This window comes from Caenorhabditis briggsae, assembly GCF_000004555.2.
Source record: "Caenorhabditis briggsae complete genome, chrV, whole genome shotgun sequence".
NCBI lineage: Eukaryota > Metazoa > Nematoda > Chromadorea > Rhabditida > Rhabditidae > Caenorhabditis > Caenorhabditis briggsae.
The window spans coordinates 10,078,672-10,094,204 of NC_013488.2; the positions used below are offsets into that span (position 1 = coordinate 10,078,672).

General features: G+C 39.9%; 8 protein-coding genes across 8 annotated transcripts; 4 read left to right on the forward strand and 4 right to left on the reverse strand.

Moving 5' to 3' along the window:
- Positions 1-3: 3 nt before the first annotated feature.
- On the reverse strand, positions 4-1,924 carry Cbr-eef-1G (the record flags this gene model as incomplete). Its single annotated transcript, XM_002636367.1, has 6 exons — positions 4-138; positions 298-773; positions 1,090-1,222; positions 1,270-1,590; positions 1,656-1,778; positions 1,916-1,924. The coding sequence occupies 6 exons, from the start codon at positions 1,922-1,924 to the stop codon at positions 4-6; spliced, it is 1,197 nt and encodes a 398-aa protein (XP_002636413.1).
- Positions 1,925-2,605: 681 nt separating this feature from the next.
- On the forward strand, positions 2,606-6,258 carry CBG23065 (the record flags this gene model as incomplete). Its single annotated transcript, XM_002636366.1, has 8 exons — positions 2,606-2,689; positions 2,734-3,245; positions 3,298-3,531; positions 3,575-3,686; positions 3,733-3,922; positions 3,978-4,291; positions 4,338-6,040; positions 6,090-6,258. 8 exons carry the CDS (start codon positions 2,606-2,608, stop codon positions 6,256-6,258), a joined length of 3,318 nt encoding a protein of 1,105 aa, XP_002636412.1.
- A 900-nt stretch (positions 6,259-7,158) lies between these two features.
- On the forward strand, positions 7,159-8,531 carry Cbr-vps-36 (the record flags this gene model as incomplete). Its single annotated transcript, XM_002636365.2, has 5 exons — positions 7,159-7,254; positions 7,320-7,574; positions 7,633-7,707; positions 7,757-8,394; positions 8,444-8,531. 5 exons carry the CDS (start codon positions 7,159-7,161, stop codon positions 8,529-8,531), a joined length of 1,152 nt encoding a protein of 383 aa, XP_002636411.2.
- A 344-nt stretch (positions 8,532-8,875) lies between these two features.
- On the forward strand, positions 8,876-10,610 carry CBG23063 (the record flags this gene model as incomplete). The annotated part of the gene is made up of 4 exons (XM_045237563.1): positions 8,876-8,986; positions 9,016-9,480; positions 9,530-10,182; positions 10,229-10,610. 4 exons carry the CDS (start codon positions 8,876-8,878, stop codon positions 10,608-10,610), a joined length of 1,611 nt encoding a protein of 536 aa, XP_045097839.1.
- Positions 10,611-10,890: 280 nt separating this feature from the next.
- CBG27067 lies at positions 10,891-11,756 on the reverse strand (the record flags this gene model as incomplete). Its single annotated transcript, XM_045237564.1, has 4 exons — positions 10,891-11,027; positions 11,431-11,483; positions 11,529-11,607; positions 11,654-11,756. The coding sequence occupies 4 exons, from the start codon at positions 11,754-11,756 to the stop codon at positions 10,891-10,893; spliced, it is 372 nt and encodes a 123-aa protein (XP_045100618.1).
- Positions 11,757-11,948: 192 nt separating this feature from the next.
- CBG23061 lies at positions 11,949-12,487 on the reverse strand (the record flags this gene model as incomplete). Its single annotated transcript, XM_002636363.1, has 4 exons — positions 11,949-12,112; positions 12,157-12,209; positions 12,257-12,335; positions 12,385-12,487. The coding sequence occupies 4 exons, from the start codon at positions 12,485-12,487 to the stop codon at positions 11,949-11,951; spliced, it is 399 nt and encodes a 132-aa protein (XP_002636409.1).
- Positions 12,488-13,364: 877 nt separating this feature from the next.
- On the forward strand, positions 13,365-14,140 carry Cbr-clec-221 (the record flags this gene model as incomplete). The annotated part of the gene is made up of 5 exons (XM_045237566.1): positions 13,365-13,446; positions 13,494-13,670; positions 13,715-13,839; positions 13,894-14,042; positions 14,095-14,140. The coding sequence occupies 5 exons, from the start codon at positions 13,365-13,367 to the stop codon at positions 14,138-14,140; spliced, it is 579 nt and encodes a 192-aa protein (XP_045097840.1).
- A 175-nt stretch (positions 14,141-14,315) lies between these two features.
- CBG23059 lies at positions 14,316-15,429 on the reverse strand (the record flags this gene model as incomplete). Its single annotated transcript, XM_002636361.1, has 4 exons — positions 14,316-14,505; positions 14,967-15,090; positions 15,166-15,286; positions 15,337-15,429. 4 exons carry the CDS (start codon positions 15,427-15,429, stop codon positions 14,316-14,318), a joined length of 528 nt encoding a protein of 175 aa, XP_002636407.1.
- Positions 15,430-15,533: the final 104 nt, after the last annotated feature.

The window sequence follows — 15,533 nt, forward strand, 5'->3', positions numbered from 1 at the left end:
AGTTTATTTGAAGATCTTTCCTTGATTGAATTTCTTTCCTCCGAAGTCTCCCTCCCACATGAGGTACTCGTTGACCTCCTTCTTGGTGGCCTCGGACTTAGGGTCGAGCTTAGTCCAGGTGTAAGATTCGTAGTCAACCTGAAAATTGTTGCTTTCAGAATAGAGGTAATTGCTCATAAATCAAACAACTCCAACGAGAAGAAGCACTGATATTCGAAGAGTGTAACTCTGTACATATAAGAAACATATACAAATGACTACTCTTCGGTTATCTTCGCAGCTTCTACATCAACTAACCTGCCAGTCTGGGCTGAGTTCGAAAGCGAGCTTGTCTCCCTTCCACACCCAGATTCCGGAAATGGTTGAGTTGTTATCAGTTCCGAACAAGATCATGGATGCGAAGGCGTTCTTCTTGAGCTTCTCGAGTCTCTGGTACATTCCATTGATGAGATTGCAGCTCATGAAAGCAAGAGTGAGATCCTCTGGATACTTGTATTCACACTTCCAGATCGACCAGGTATCGGCATCGAAGTTCTCCCAAAAGTGTGGGATGGCCTTGGTGGCAGTGTCTTCGTTGGAGTACGACCTCTTGAAGTTATCCAAAACGAAGGTTCCCTTTGGCATGTCAGCGAATGGATCCTTAGATTTCTCCTCCTTTGGTTCGTCGTCATCAGCTGGAGCTGGAGCGGCGGCTCGCTTAGCCTCCTTCTTCGGCTTTTCAGCCTTTGGAGCCGACTTGGCAACCTTAGCGCTGAGTTCGTTGAACTTGGCTTCTGAAATAATATAAATCCCCATCAACCAACTTAATTTTCTAAATGTTGATTATTATCTAATTGTAGACTGTGTGGGACATAAACTAAGGTGACTAAGGATTGACATCAGGAAGATCCTGTAAACGAACAGTGCTTAATCTCCAACTCTCAGTCCCATGAAAAACGCGCCGAAAAGAGCAGAAACAAAAACTGTCTCAAGCAAATAACGGGATGCAAATTTCTTGCTATTTCACCACTGTAACGCCTGCTAACCGGATGATTAGCCTGCTGACTTCGCAGTGAAACAATGTCACATTTGACACGAGGCGATACTCACGATTGAATTGAGCAACTGAGGTGGCAAGGGCAACATCTCCAAGAACCTCCTTAACGGCTGGCTGGCTGACAACGGTTCTGAACCAACGAGTGACGTTGACGATCGACTTTCTAGCGGAGGCATCGAGAACGTACTGAAAAACAATACGAATCATTTTTAAAAAGCATTATGTTAACTTACTTGGAACGCTGGAAGGAGATCAAGAGCAACCGAGACATCGGCAAGAGAGAGACGCTCTCCGACCAAGTAGGTCTTCTTGACGAGAACGCGGTCGAGGACTTGGAGTTGTCCGTTGAGTTCATTCTTGTATTGCTCAACAGTTTTCTTATCGAAGTTAGCGGCTGACACGGATGGGAGAACGTATCCAAGAACAGCTGGGAGAAGATAACCCTCGGCGAATTGGAGCCATTGAACAGTTTCGGCGTTGGCGGAAGTTCCAGTCAGGTGAAGTCCAATAGACTCAGCTCCGAAGAGAAGAGCATCACCTTCGAAGGCTGGTGTCTGAAAATCTGAATTTTGATAGTTCTCAGGTCAAAGTACTGACATCTAAATAAATTAAAACGTACAACTCCGAGTGGGAACTTGTCAGCTGGAGCGGCGTCTCCGGCAAGAGTGACAGTCTTGTTACCAAGCTTGGCAGCGATCAGAACCTTTTGGGTTCTGAAGTTGTCTTTGTTTCCATACAGTTTCTGCAAAATAAAATTGAGCTCAATCTGATGCAAAATTTTGAAATTCGATCTGGCCTAAATTCCGGACGATTCTCACTGTTTTGAATCTAAGAACGATCAAAACGTGCTTAAAATTGGTTGAATGAAAATTAACTTACTCCGGTCATGATATCACCAACGAGTCGGGGAATCTAGAGAAGCGACGCTCGCGATAGAGGCGCTTGAAAAAAGTGATGTTCGTTGGAAGAAAAATCAACTGAAAGCGCTTCGTGTGTGCCCCTGGCACGCAGCCAGTGTATTAAGCATAGGGGCGCTACGCAGTACTTTCGTCCACAGTTGCAGCGCCAACAATTCTGCTCATTTTGGCGCCAATAGTATGTGTTCAAATAATCAAATCCTAAAAAACACTTTTTCGCCTTGAAAAAACTTTGAGGCAAATTCTATTCAGTTTGGGTTATTCATGACAAAAGAAAGTGTGTGGTTTTTAAAAATTTAACCTTTTCATGCATTCAAATCATGAGTAACTACCGTAAAACCTCTAATAGAACGACACCCGGATCGTCCACTTTGAGCCTATATATCTCACTTCTTTTGAAAGATATCAAAAAGTGGTTAACTAGTAAAATGTTCATCAGGATATCAGCAACATTTTACTAGTTAGCCGTTCATCAGGATATCAGCAACATTTTATTAGTTAGCCACTTTTTGATATCTTTCACAGAAAATGAGATATATAGGCTCAAAGTGGACGATCCGGGTGTCGTTCTATTAGAGGTCTTACGGTATAAGCTTAATTTCGTGCTTTTTTTGATGTTCGCTTCGATGTTCTTAATGAAAATAAGTTACAGATGAGCTTCACTAACATTAAGAACCTGGAAAATATTGGCCTTCAAAAAATATGCATTGATTCTTCTGGGACCAATAAGGAACATGTAAGAATCTAGACAGCCATCGTTATGAAGTGATCATCATTTAGGTTTATGTTTGCGACGCGGAGAGAAATGTTCTGAGATTCGATAAGAAGTCGTTACTGTCTGACGAAAAGCCAACAATTATCGAAATTCCTGATGCAACCACGTCTTCTATCACATGGTATGGAGAAAACATTTGTTTCGGGTACCGAAAAGTGGATTTCATTATGGGATCTGAACAACAAATGGTTGGAAGAGCAAAAAACGGAAACTTCGACGAAGCCGAGATTTCTGGTCCACTCGAGTTTCAAATGGATGTTACGGCTGTAGATGCAAACGAGGAGAACGTTGTTGGAGGGTCCAGTGACTATGCCGTAAAATGCATCAGCTTGAAGGACGCTGATGCTGAGTTGAAAACAAGAAGCCTTGAGGCGGAAGTGTTATGCGTCAAGCTCGATCCCAGGAATGAGTTCATCGCAGTCTCTACAGTTGATGGGATCGTTACCATTATTGACATTGAATCTTTTTCGATTGTACACACCATTACTAACGCATTTCCGAAATTCGAAACAATTGAGTAAGAACGCGGTTCTATTCGATCATACCGTTATCGGTTTTTACTTTTCCAGTGTGTCCAAGCCCCGCATCGAGATGTCGTGGTCTAAGAATGGTAATTGGTTATTCGTTCCATCCAAAGACTGCATCAAGTCATATGGACGCAACGGTTGGCAAGCGGCTGGATCCTATTGGCTGAAAGATCGTGTCTCCACGACTTTCTCCGTATCGGCTGTATCCGCGTGTGGAAAGTACCTGGCCGGCTCAACTATGGACAACCATGTTGCAGTTTGGGACTGTTCCGATTTGTACGAAACAATACTTTATTCTTCATCACACAGTAGTTTTCAGAGAGCTTCTAAGTGATAACCAGTTCAAACGAAATGCTCCTGGTGTCACTATCATCACCTCAATCGAATTCTCTCCATTCTCACAGAACCAATTGATTATTGCTGATTCAAATGTGAGTACCTTCGAATTATCTAGCATTTTCTCAAACATTTTTTCAGCGGGGGATTTGCGTGCTAAACACATCCGGAGGAGATACTGACGGGTTTTCTACAGATAAATTGGATCAAGGAGTAACAGCAAATGAGAGTGATGACGATGATGATTCAATCATTTTGAACAGAACCGCATTGAAAAAGGATTCTTTATTCAATGACGAAGCTATGGACGATGAAGATGAGGAAACTCGATGTAAGACATTATTTTATTTCAGAACCAAACCTGAAATTCAACGTTTCCCTTTCAGTGTCTTCTGACATTGGTGCCATCAAGCGACAGTACAACTTCGAAAATCAAGACATCGGCGGTCTTGAAGAGTTTGGTTTCAAGGTCGGAGAGCCAGAAGATGTGCGACTAGATATGAAACAAGAGAATACAGTTGACCCAATGCTAGCGATGTATGCAGAACCACCAGCCCCTAGAAAAATTCTCATTCCGGAACGATTCGTGTGCAATAGTTCGCCAGTTGATCCAAATGCAACGCAACGGTTTCTGAAATATAATCGAGCTGGAATCGTTCGCAGTTATGTTAATGAAGCGAATAAAGTTTCAACCATTGATGTATATTTTTCATTTATGTTAGCAACTAATTTCAAATTATTTCCAGATTGAATTCCACGACAAAAATATTCATGGTGATATTCACATTGATAACTTCGACTTGGAATACGAGCTCGCTGATATTGCATTGAAAGTCGTTGCATTGGCTAGTCTTGAAAGTAGAAGGAAAGAGAAGGATCTTGACAAGTTGAACGATGAAATCGAGGATCTAGAAACAGATGCGGATGTGAAAGAGAAGAAAGGAACGAGTGTCCTCCATGTCATTCCAATTCAAGCATTCGATAGTCAACGGTGGTCTATGACCTTACCTCGTGGAGATGGTTGTGTCGATGTTCTTTGTTCCAGTAGTCAAGTCGTCGTACTTACGAAGAAACGGAATATTCGAGTTTTCACAATTGGAGGAATCCAAAGACAAATTTTCACTCATTCGTCTCCCATTCTCACTGCTGCTTGTTTCGAAAATCGAGTGGCTATCGCGTCGGTCTCTGGATCTGAATTTTACGAACAGAAGAAAACGCCACAATGGAAATTCGAAGTTGTGGAGTATTCCCTCGATCAGAAAAGCTGGTATAAGGAATCTAGAACAAATGGCACCACAGGAGCTGTTACACGAATGGACATTCCAGTCGAAACGGGTGAACAACTTGACTGGTTATCTTATTCAAACCAAGGAAAACTGGCTATCATGGACTCGGCGTGCAACGTTCATGTTCTGTCTGCTCCGGGTTTGTGGGTCCCAGTTTTCCAAGGCTCTTCTATTCTTCGCAATCCATCTGATGGAATATTCCCCATTGTCATGACTACAAAAGAATTCCGCTACATCTACTGTCGTGGTTCTAAATATCCAATTGTCAACGGAGTGAACGCACCAACCACAACCGAATGGAAAGTACCATTCTGTCAACCCGAGAGTGTCAGAACCGAAATGGAACATAATTTATTCCTCAACGAACTATCACTCGCAGATGCTATTCTGGAACGTAATGAAGATCGAAGCAGTGATGAGACAAAAAAGTTGACGGCAACAATTGTGAAGCTCTTTGCTTTGCTGACCAAGACAAATTCAGATGGCCAAGCGGCAGAGGTTGCCGCGCTCGTCTCCTCAGGTTCTTCGAAAACGATACAGAGCTTGTGCAACTATGCCAGCAAGTGTAAGAAGGTGGCTCTCGCTGAAAAGGTCGCTGAAATCGGACGGCAAATGACCGAAGTCGACGATGACCGCAAAGCGGTAGAAGAGATTCGGCCGACAAAGAGAATCGCGTTGGCTCCTAGGAAGTTGCGCAAGGCTCCAAGCCCATTAGAAGAGGAGGAAGACAGAGATGAGGAGGGAAACGATGACAACCGAGAAGATATTTCATCTCGATACAACTCAAATTTGGATATCTCCATTTCATCACAGCCAGTTCAACCATTGGAAAGACTTGCGAAAAATCCATTTGCGAAAGGTACTGAAAAGTCATTTGGAATTGAGTCAACGTCTTCAACACAAGCATCGATGTCTATTTTCGATCAACTAGAGACAGTTTCAACCGACCAACGGAAGCGTACTCGTGAGAATGAACCGGCTGCTATTTCTTCTAACCCTACAGCACGCAAGCAGGCTAAACTGAAATTTGGTTCCAGCGTTACCCCCTCAGATGAACAAAAAGTAATCAAGCCAAAGCAAGTGAGCGAGAAGCTTCACAAATCGAATGAAAAGGAAAATGGGGTTGGTTCCCAAAACGATGTAGAGGAACCGCGAAAGAAAACGTAATTATTTTGTTTCTTTTTTGTAAATTTTGAATTGAAATTTTTACAGTGTGAGCCCATACGAAATGTGGTTGGCTGAAACGAAGAGTAATCTGCAATTCGAGTATGAGGGAGAAGAAGCCGATTTTTCAAAGTACTGTATTCAAACGTTCCGCGCACTTAGTAAGGATCAGAAGGAAGAATGGAAGGCAAAAGCCATAGCTGTCGCTCAAAACTAATTCTTTTACATTGTGTTTACATTCGATTAATTTGAAATTATGTACTATATAAACCTGATTACGTCACTTAATCCTGTTCAAATTTTTTTCGAAGCTTCGAAGTGCACAAAGAGCGCTCAACTCTGTGTCTATTACCATCTGGGTCTTCTTTTCGCTCGTTTCACTTTCAATTCAACTGAAGAGGGAGTGAAAAAGAAAGAGTTGGAGGAGCCGCCCGGAGTGAAGAGCCCTCTTTTCCTCTTCCTTGAAGGTCCCGGTTCCTCCCAACTTTTCTTTATCTCTCTTCTTTTCGCCTCCTCCACCTTTCCTTCTCTTCCAATGGTCCTTTTCTATTTCTTCGCTTGTGTGTGCTCCTTTTTCATGTCATTGTGCCACCTAAATCAATTTCCCTCGTTTTTTGTCGTTGAGTATGTGCTGCAAGCCTAGGGGACCGTCAAAATACATGAATTGGAAAGACGCAGACACTTCTTTTTTTTTGAGCTGCCGCGACAGCCGCTGCCACCGCTTCTCGTCGGCTATTTTGCTTCAAACTAAAAGTTTGAATTCATTTTTTTTTCTACTCTTCTTGGAAATATTTTTAGGTTGACTATTTAGTACTTCAGCACATTAATCGTTATGTTGAATAGACTCTGTCATCTCTCTGGTTACAACGCTGAAATGTTATATTGTTATCACAGGCAGTTATTAATGAGTCAGTATTATTTTCCACATCGTTTTTATCCGATTCCTGCTTTTTTCCAGTTCCTATTGTTAATTGCTGTACAAGCGCGCCCTGTCGACATGACAGAGGAAGCATCATTCTCGTTTTGGTCGCACTGCGCTGCGGCTGTTAAATGCGTCATTTTCCAATATTTGACATTCACTTTTGATATTGATTCAGTCTTATTTCAGAAGGCACAGATGAACCGTTTGACGTGGTACACACCTGGAGAGAGCACCGAAGAACTGCTCTGTCAAGCTGGACATGTGGGTATCTACGAGGGTGATTTAAAACAGGTGAGTTCGATTTCTGGCTGCAATTTGCAGCTCATCCTTTGAGACTAACGCTCGACTTCTTACAGACTCAATTTGAGCAAGGTACGGTTTCATTGACTATGCAACGCATTATATGGGCAGATTCGTCGGATCCTGACCGCCGACTTGTCCTTCATCATTCATTAGTGATTTCAATGGAGAAACATCACAAATCCATGTTCAGTAAAGGAGGAAAAGTCGTTGTGAGACTCGAAAAACCTAAACCTGGAAGTGTTGGACCAGTTAACTCAAGTCAATACGATACGATTCGATTAGTATTCCGCCATGGAGGAGAAGATGATGTAAGTTTTCAAAGAAGAAATCAGACGAGAGAATATCAGTTCAATTAGCTTATTTCAGTTTTTCAAAAAATATGAGGATGCAGTCAGAAGAAAAACATGGCAAAGGTCGAGTTCCGGTTCCAGTTCAAGTGGTGTAGGTTTTTAAATCTTGTTCTAATTTTTAAAAGTTATATTATTTTCAGTCTCGCGCTAGCAGCAATCTACGCTCGGTGGGAATATCTGGAATCGAAAGAAGACTGGCCGAGAACCATCAGAAGACACATGAGACCATCACACAGGCATTTGATGATATGTCGAAACTTATGGAAACAGCAAGGGAAATGGTTGCGATTTCAAAAAGTATTTCGGAGAAAGTTAGGTCACGAAAAGGAGAAATCAGCGAGGACGAGACAGTTCAATTTAAATCATATCTTCTATCGCTCGGAGTTTCTGACCCGGTCACCAAATCAACATTCGTTGGATCGGACTCCGAGTACTTCCAGAGTCTTGCCAAAGAAATCACCGATGTGCTTTATCAACATATCAAAGAAAACGGAGGAATGTGTGCACTGCCAGAAGTGTACTGTAGAATAAATCGGGCTCGAGGAATGGAATTATTATCACCGGAAGATGTGATGAATGCTTGTGGTGCACTGAGCCGCATCAACTCTCCATTGGAATTGCACAGATTTCCATCGGGAGTTCTTGTTGTTCAATTGAAATCAGCATCTATGGAGAGTACTGTAGCCCAAACGCTAGAGTTTGTTTCGAAACTGGAAAGAGCATCAGCCAACGAACTAGCCGAGTCACTAGGGATTACTGTCATTTTAGCAAGAGAAAGGTTCGCTTAATTTCAGTCAAAACTCGCAGCTACTATTTCGAAATTTCAGATTGTTAGCTGCCGAAGAATCTGGTCAAATATGTCGTGACGACTCGATCGAAGGACTTCTTTTCTACCCTAATCGGTTCATGGATTGAAATCTGTCCATTCTTCTGTCCTCATCACTTCTATCGTAATCAAATTTCCAGTTCCATACCTAATTCAATCGTAAATATGTACCTGCTTATGTTGAAACGAGTGTTTTTTTTTTAATTTTCATGTATTTAGAAATTCTAGTTTAAATGTTCATTTGCTCTCCTATGTCTGCCTTTTTTTTTAATTCGCCAAAACCTAGATCTCTTTTTGTGCTTGAATTCAATTATCATGAATCTTTAAAACTTTGCCAATGTTCAACTACTGCAGTTCTAACACCACGTGTCTTTCGTTTTATGTTTATCTAACATATGAGAAAACAACAACAGGGCTTTATCCATTTGTAGAAATGCGGGAACTAATAGGGTCTCTACTGGTATTAGTATCGTTTGCTTATGGACTGATTGAACATTTCGACGAAAAAGTTACTTTAACGCCAGTTCGTAATAATGAGCTTCGGGTCGACTTCAGATTCAACTCGGATAGAAGATTCGATTCTCGGACAGGTTTGAATCCATCTATGTGACGTCTGTTGAATCAAACATTGCAGAAGTCAACGATTTCCTCACATTCCCTCGCATCATTCAAGAGCTTCTCAATCGATACACCGTTCATAAATTAACAGTCACAATGGCGCATGGACGATGGAACCTTGACGAATGGGGTCTTCCACCTCAGCCATCAGCTCCTGCCGGAGCACAAGTTTTCGCTGAATTTGAAGCGGATGGAGAAAAAGACGCAAATGAACGAATGAAGTTTCTCGTAGAAGCATTGAATGGAGTTTTGTGTACTTCAATATCACACATCAAAGTTGTCACTGCTCCCGACTTCGTTGTACTGGAAAATCACAAAAATCAGAAACGAAATATATTAAAAAGATATGGAGTTCTTAGTGGAGAAACAACATGTACAGAAAACTTGACAAGACTGCGGAAACTACTAGCCTGCAAAGAGGTAATTAATAGGAAACTATAAGTCAAAATCAAACGTTTTTAAATTTCAGAATGGTCTCAGTACGCTCCTCCATCCTTCTAAACTTTACAACTCTGTGTATCATTCGTCCCATCTTGTTATAGAACAACAGTGTGAAAAGATTCAATGTGAAGCGAAAATGGAAGTCGGAGTAACTGTAGTGACGCGAAATCCATCACAAAAAGGACAACGTCCTTGGTCATTTGCTGATGTTTTCGATCGGAAGCTCGGATCACAATGTAAAATTGCTCGTAGCAGTCAGATTGATATCATCGGACCATCTGGAGAAATCACAACAACTGATATCAGAAACCTGACAGCAATTAGCGGTGCAGATCCATTCGACGTATCGATTCCTACTGCCGCAATTGCCCAGAAAAGATCTGTTGTAAAAGCATGGTCATCACAAGGAGGATTTGAGCAACAACATGGAATGCTCACTGTACACATCACTAACGACTATTCAGCTTCCAAGATCCAAGTGACACAGATTATACCATGTTATGTTCATTTGAGATACAGTCGCATACATTGGAAGTGTGATAAAGGAGGCAATCCTACAATTGTGAAAGTTCTCAAGAATAGCAAAGGATCAGAAGCTCCAACACTACTTCAATATAAAATGAGCCTTTCTGCTGGACAGACATGCGAACTCATCATTCCATTCGATAAACATCTTTTGAGGTTGGGATCCTGGATTTTCAGATTTCTAAATAATAATAACTTTCAGACTTGAACAGTATCCACCAGATGCGAATCACGGTATGCACATTCCTGCCTCCAGTGTATTCGTTGAAAAGAGCCAATTCTCCTATTCAATTCACTCCAACGCCATTCTAGTTCTTCTGCCAGTGCCAGACTTTTCCATGCCGTTCAACGTCATCTGTTTCGTGGCCACCGCTTTTGCTCTCGTTTTCGGACCAATTCAGCTATATTCTACTTTGTGGCTCGCTCCAGTCGTAAAAAAGTCGCAATGGGGTCGAAAAGTTCATCGTGCCATTCTTCTAGTTATAATTGTTTTCTGCTTATACGCTCACATGATGGATATCAACCTAAACGAAGTACGACGTGGAATTGAAACCTATTTCGAAAAGCTCAATGAGCTTAAATGATACTTGTAATCTGATCTGTCGATATTTTATTGCTGTGACTGTTTTACAATATTCGGGTATTGCTCTTAAATTACTTAAATTATTTATCTAATCTGTTTAATAAATGAATTGCATGTTCAACGAAAAAATTTTTTTCACTGGAAATAATTTGTGGGAAGGGAAAAATTTCGGTTGAGTTCTTCAGCTTTTCAGACGTCACTTAATTTTCAAAAAACGAGAGTAATAGTTTATATTTTGTACAGTTTGAATTGGATATTTTAGAAGATAGCTGGGCTCTAACTCAATAAAATCCGATAATCGAAAACAAAAACTGATATATGAAGGGAACAATTCGCATTGTAGATAATAGAAGACATGAACCCAGAATAATTGATCCACTGAGGACAACGCATCCCCTCCGGAGAAGCTTTTTTGAATCTGGAAGTGAAAATTCAACTTGTTAGTCTGGAAAAAAGTATACTGTAAACACTCTAATACAAGGTATAAAACGTTATCTGTCATTTGAAAAACATAGTTTCCTCTTCCAGTTAAATGCCACACCAAAAAGACATCCGCGATTCACCTAATAATTTTTGTTGCAGATTTGGCTGAAAACAACGTTTAAATGGGGATACTAGTTGAAAATGATCCAATTTTGGTTTCTAAATGAGTTATTATGTTAGCATTTGTTGATTTCTTGCGAAAATTTGAAAGAATATTCAAGAACTATATATTTAGGTATTTTAACAGTTCACAACTTTTCAAGACAATCACTTGTCTAAAAAATAGTGAATGGTATTAATTTAGAGTGTTTACGGTAGTTCAAGCTCAAAGAAATTACCGTAAGATCCCAACAGTTTAGCAATGATCTCATTCAGCAAAATCATGGAAGATCTACAATAAATGTTTTGCAGTAATTAACTGATTTTTGATACTTACACTCCAATGGAAAAAGATATCAGGATTGAAAGAATATAAGGCAAGAGCAAGATGAATATAACTCGAGCAGTTGCATCTCCTGAATTCAAATTTTTGAAATTTCATTCTTCCAGTTTAAAACTCACTTAACGCTTCATTTTTCTGCTCTTTGGTCATATCTCGAAACTTCAGAGGTTTCAAGAAAATCGGAGTGAAATGATCCTTTACAACTTTAAAAGCTTCTTCCATTTTGAAGTTAGGACAAAAATCGAAACGATGAAAATGCGAACTAACTTTTTTGCGATCGAAAGTGCCAAACTGGAAACGATAAGAAATCATGTCATTTTTATTTTCTGTTTCAGGTGGACTTTGGTGTCTACACAGTGTAGTTGAAAAATAAACATGTGGAGGTTGTTTTGCAAAAAAAGAGAGAGGAAATTTTTATTGAAACCGTAAGTACAATGAAGTTCCAAAAGAGTAGAGAGAATTAAAAATGTACATGTAATATGGAACAGTAATGTACATAAATCCAGCACCCATGGTTATAACATGCAAAACTATATACACAGCAAAACACATTCCACCCACGCTTTTTCGACAACTTTCTGAAAAATAGATTTTGATTTTGGCAGTTAAAATTAGGTTGTACCTTTTTCTGGAACTCTTGTTATCAAAATATCTCCCATTTTTGTAGCCACTGCCCTGAAAATTGTCAAAAACAAATAGAAACACTTTTTATATTCACTTACATGCTGAAGGTGAATGTTCCATAAACTGTTGCAAAGTATGGTGCATTGGCAATCACGAAAAGTCTACAGTAAAGATCTCCTGAAACACACACACATTTTTTTATTCAGTAAATCTAAATTCCCGTTACTTCTTGCATCTCTTTTCATCTCATCACTTAATTGATTGTAAGGTGTTTTACCCCAAAGGAACCATTGCCAGTACTCTTTGATTTTGCTCCAAATTGATGGCATTGTATTTCAGCGAAAATGAAGAGAATAAAGGAAATTGAAAACTAATCAGTTACATTTTGAATTCAGAACGAGCTTTATAAAGAGTTTTTAAATGTCAGAAAACTAATGCAATGATGCAAATTTGAGAAACAAAAATATCGTTTTTTAACCTTCAGACCATTGATGACGACCAATTTTTTCTATTGATAAGTTCCTCGATCAAACTACTTTTTTTGTCATTATCAGAGATGGCTTTTTTGAGAGAATGACTCGGAGTAATAAAATGATTCATTCAGAATCTGGAATTCGGTGTCCGCACAAACTCAAATTTCACGAAATCTGGAAAACAGAATCAGGATTAAAATTAACTTCGGAAAAATCCGGAATCTCTTTCCATTATAGATAGTTACAAAACAATTTTAAACACCTGAGCAACATTCCAAATGGGTACACCATGTGACATTTGGGGATGATGCGCGGTAACAAAATTTGGTTTCATATTCGATTAGAAGTGTAGAAATATATTCAAACAGTGTGAAATCTTTAGATTGCACAGCTACTCTGTGAATCAATCAAAAAACCCGGTTTTGCTACCATTAGGTATATATTTAAGCACTCCATAAGGATGGCGTTGTATTTGAGAGGTGTTCTACTACAGGTGCCGTTTTATTACAGTTTTTACGGTATTCATAGTTGTGAGTTATCCCAATGAAAAATCCTCGGATTTCCTTTCTTTTCGAAAAATCAGAAATCACAAACAGGTGACATCGAATATCATAAAACTACCATAACTCACTTGTTTCTTCATTGCTCATAAAAGAAGTAATATACCACTTTATTACTCTCATTTATCGTATATAAGATCCGAGTGCCTCCGCAATATGTACTGTTTCCTGAAATGGTTCATTTCATTTCAGTAATTCTCGTCCTAGTGACTCTATTTCAGTGTGGTTTTGCTGAGGAAACCAAATGCAATCTTTGTATGTTATGGGGCTTTCATATCTGAATATTATTTGGATTTTTTCAGGGCAAGGAAAATGTCCACCAGGCTGGAAAACGTTTGTCCGTCCACCAGCAGCTCGAATCTGTCTTCGAATCTTCCATCAGAATGCCACTTATCTTGAAGCTCAAAACATTTGTCGCAAGCAATACAACTCAAGAGTTCATGGAGTTGCGAACGTTGAGGAGCAAGCATGGCTGAAAAGTGAGTGAACCAGAAAAGAATAACAAAAGAGTTGAACATTTCAGTGAAAGCAAAACAAGTGATTACGGAGAATCCAGGATATATGTGGATCGGAGCTCGTCGCAAGGCCAATTGTTACCAGACTCCAGCAGAAATCAGTAGATCCATTAATTGTAAGAAGGAACAAGGAGTAAGAGAACCCAGTAAAAATCATAGAGATAATCAGTTCTAACAGTATTTCGAGTGGGACGATCAACACACAACCGGCAACTTCATGTTCACTCAATGGGATGTAAAAATCGGTGCACCGAATGGAATTATAAGTAATGGAGCTCCAGAGGATTGTGTTGTTATGAATGTCCATGAAAACGTTGGATACATTGATGACAAAAAGTAAGAAAGACAATAATTATTTTCTAGCTTTTTTGAAAATTCAAAATTTCAGCTGTGATCTGCCTCAACCTGGATTCCTTTGCGGTTTGAGCGACTGATTCATTCAATATAAAATTTTGCTGAAAAATGAATCGTTTATATTTTGAAAAAGTATTAAAATTTACAAATTAGAGAAAGACAAAAATGAAACAACTATCCGACAAAAACTAACCAAATGGAAAGGAAAAATGAAACCGAAGAAAGAACGACCCGATGCCGATTAAGTTGAAAAATTTAAGACAAGAAATCATCTGACACCTCCAAAATTTTAATATCGTTGTTCTCAGCACAAATAGATTCACGTCGTGTCGATGGGGATGGACGGTGCGATGTGAGAAGATGGATCTGCATTTTTCCTACGAATACTTCCTTCGAGTCATCGGCGATTTCTGGGCTAATGTGTTGTTGGATTTCGACAGCTGCTCTGAATTTTTTATAGTTTGGTTGGAATCTGCATCAAATTTCAAGATAAACTTCTAGATGCGTTAGTGTAGCAAAACAGCATACCGGAGGATAGAGCGCGGCAAAGTCTACAACTCATAGAACAAATGGACCAGCATTTAAATCAGTAGCTTGGTGCGAGCCGACATTTTATAGCCGGGCCGGGAAAAATCGGTGGTTTGGCTAAAAATGATGGCGCAGACCGTAATACCGATTTTGAAGCCGGTCGAGTTTCATTAAAGGTTGTAGAGACTGACTAGCTCTATCATCTGGTATGTTGTTTGCCCATAATTCCAATGTTGAAGCGAGTTATCAGCCGGCCCATGTCGGTCCGGAATTGGTCACACGAAGAGATCAGGGGTATCGTATTACATACTATCCTTTCTAATTTGTCCAAAACCACGCATAGTTCAAATTGTCACATCAAATATCAAAACTACTCACTTCATGCCAATCAACCGATCGAGTGCCTCGAACTTGATGGCTGTTGAGTCGATTGCGGCATGCTCATCATCGACAAAAACCTTGACACCAGTCACATGGAATGCAGATCCTTCTTCTCCGTCCACTAAAATACAACTTGTTTGTCTTTTCGATTTTTTCCATTCTTTTCTTTCTAATAATAACAAGAACGAAAACTTACCAACATCTACATCCATTACGATACTTCCATCAGCAGTGGCTGAGGTACTAGCGAGATCAGCTGATGACGTCACACGACCACGGACCAACATCGTCTCGCCAGAGATTGTGTCAAGGACTCCCTGAAAATGTTTCTATTGGGAAAATATCAAAATGTGATCCAATTCCTTACATCAAATTTAGTACGGTTTTCATCAAATATGAGACGGGCAGTTCCTTGCTCACGAACATCGTATACGATTCCTTGACGTCGTTGACGGGGCATGTTAGACCAGAGAACACAAAAAACACTAAAAAAGTGAAGGGGGAGGAAGAAGAGATAGAAAAGCCTGGGTGGGGGCCAACTAGTGAATGAGTGAAGGAAAGAAA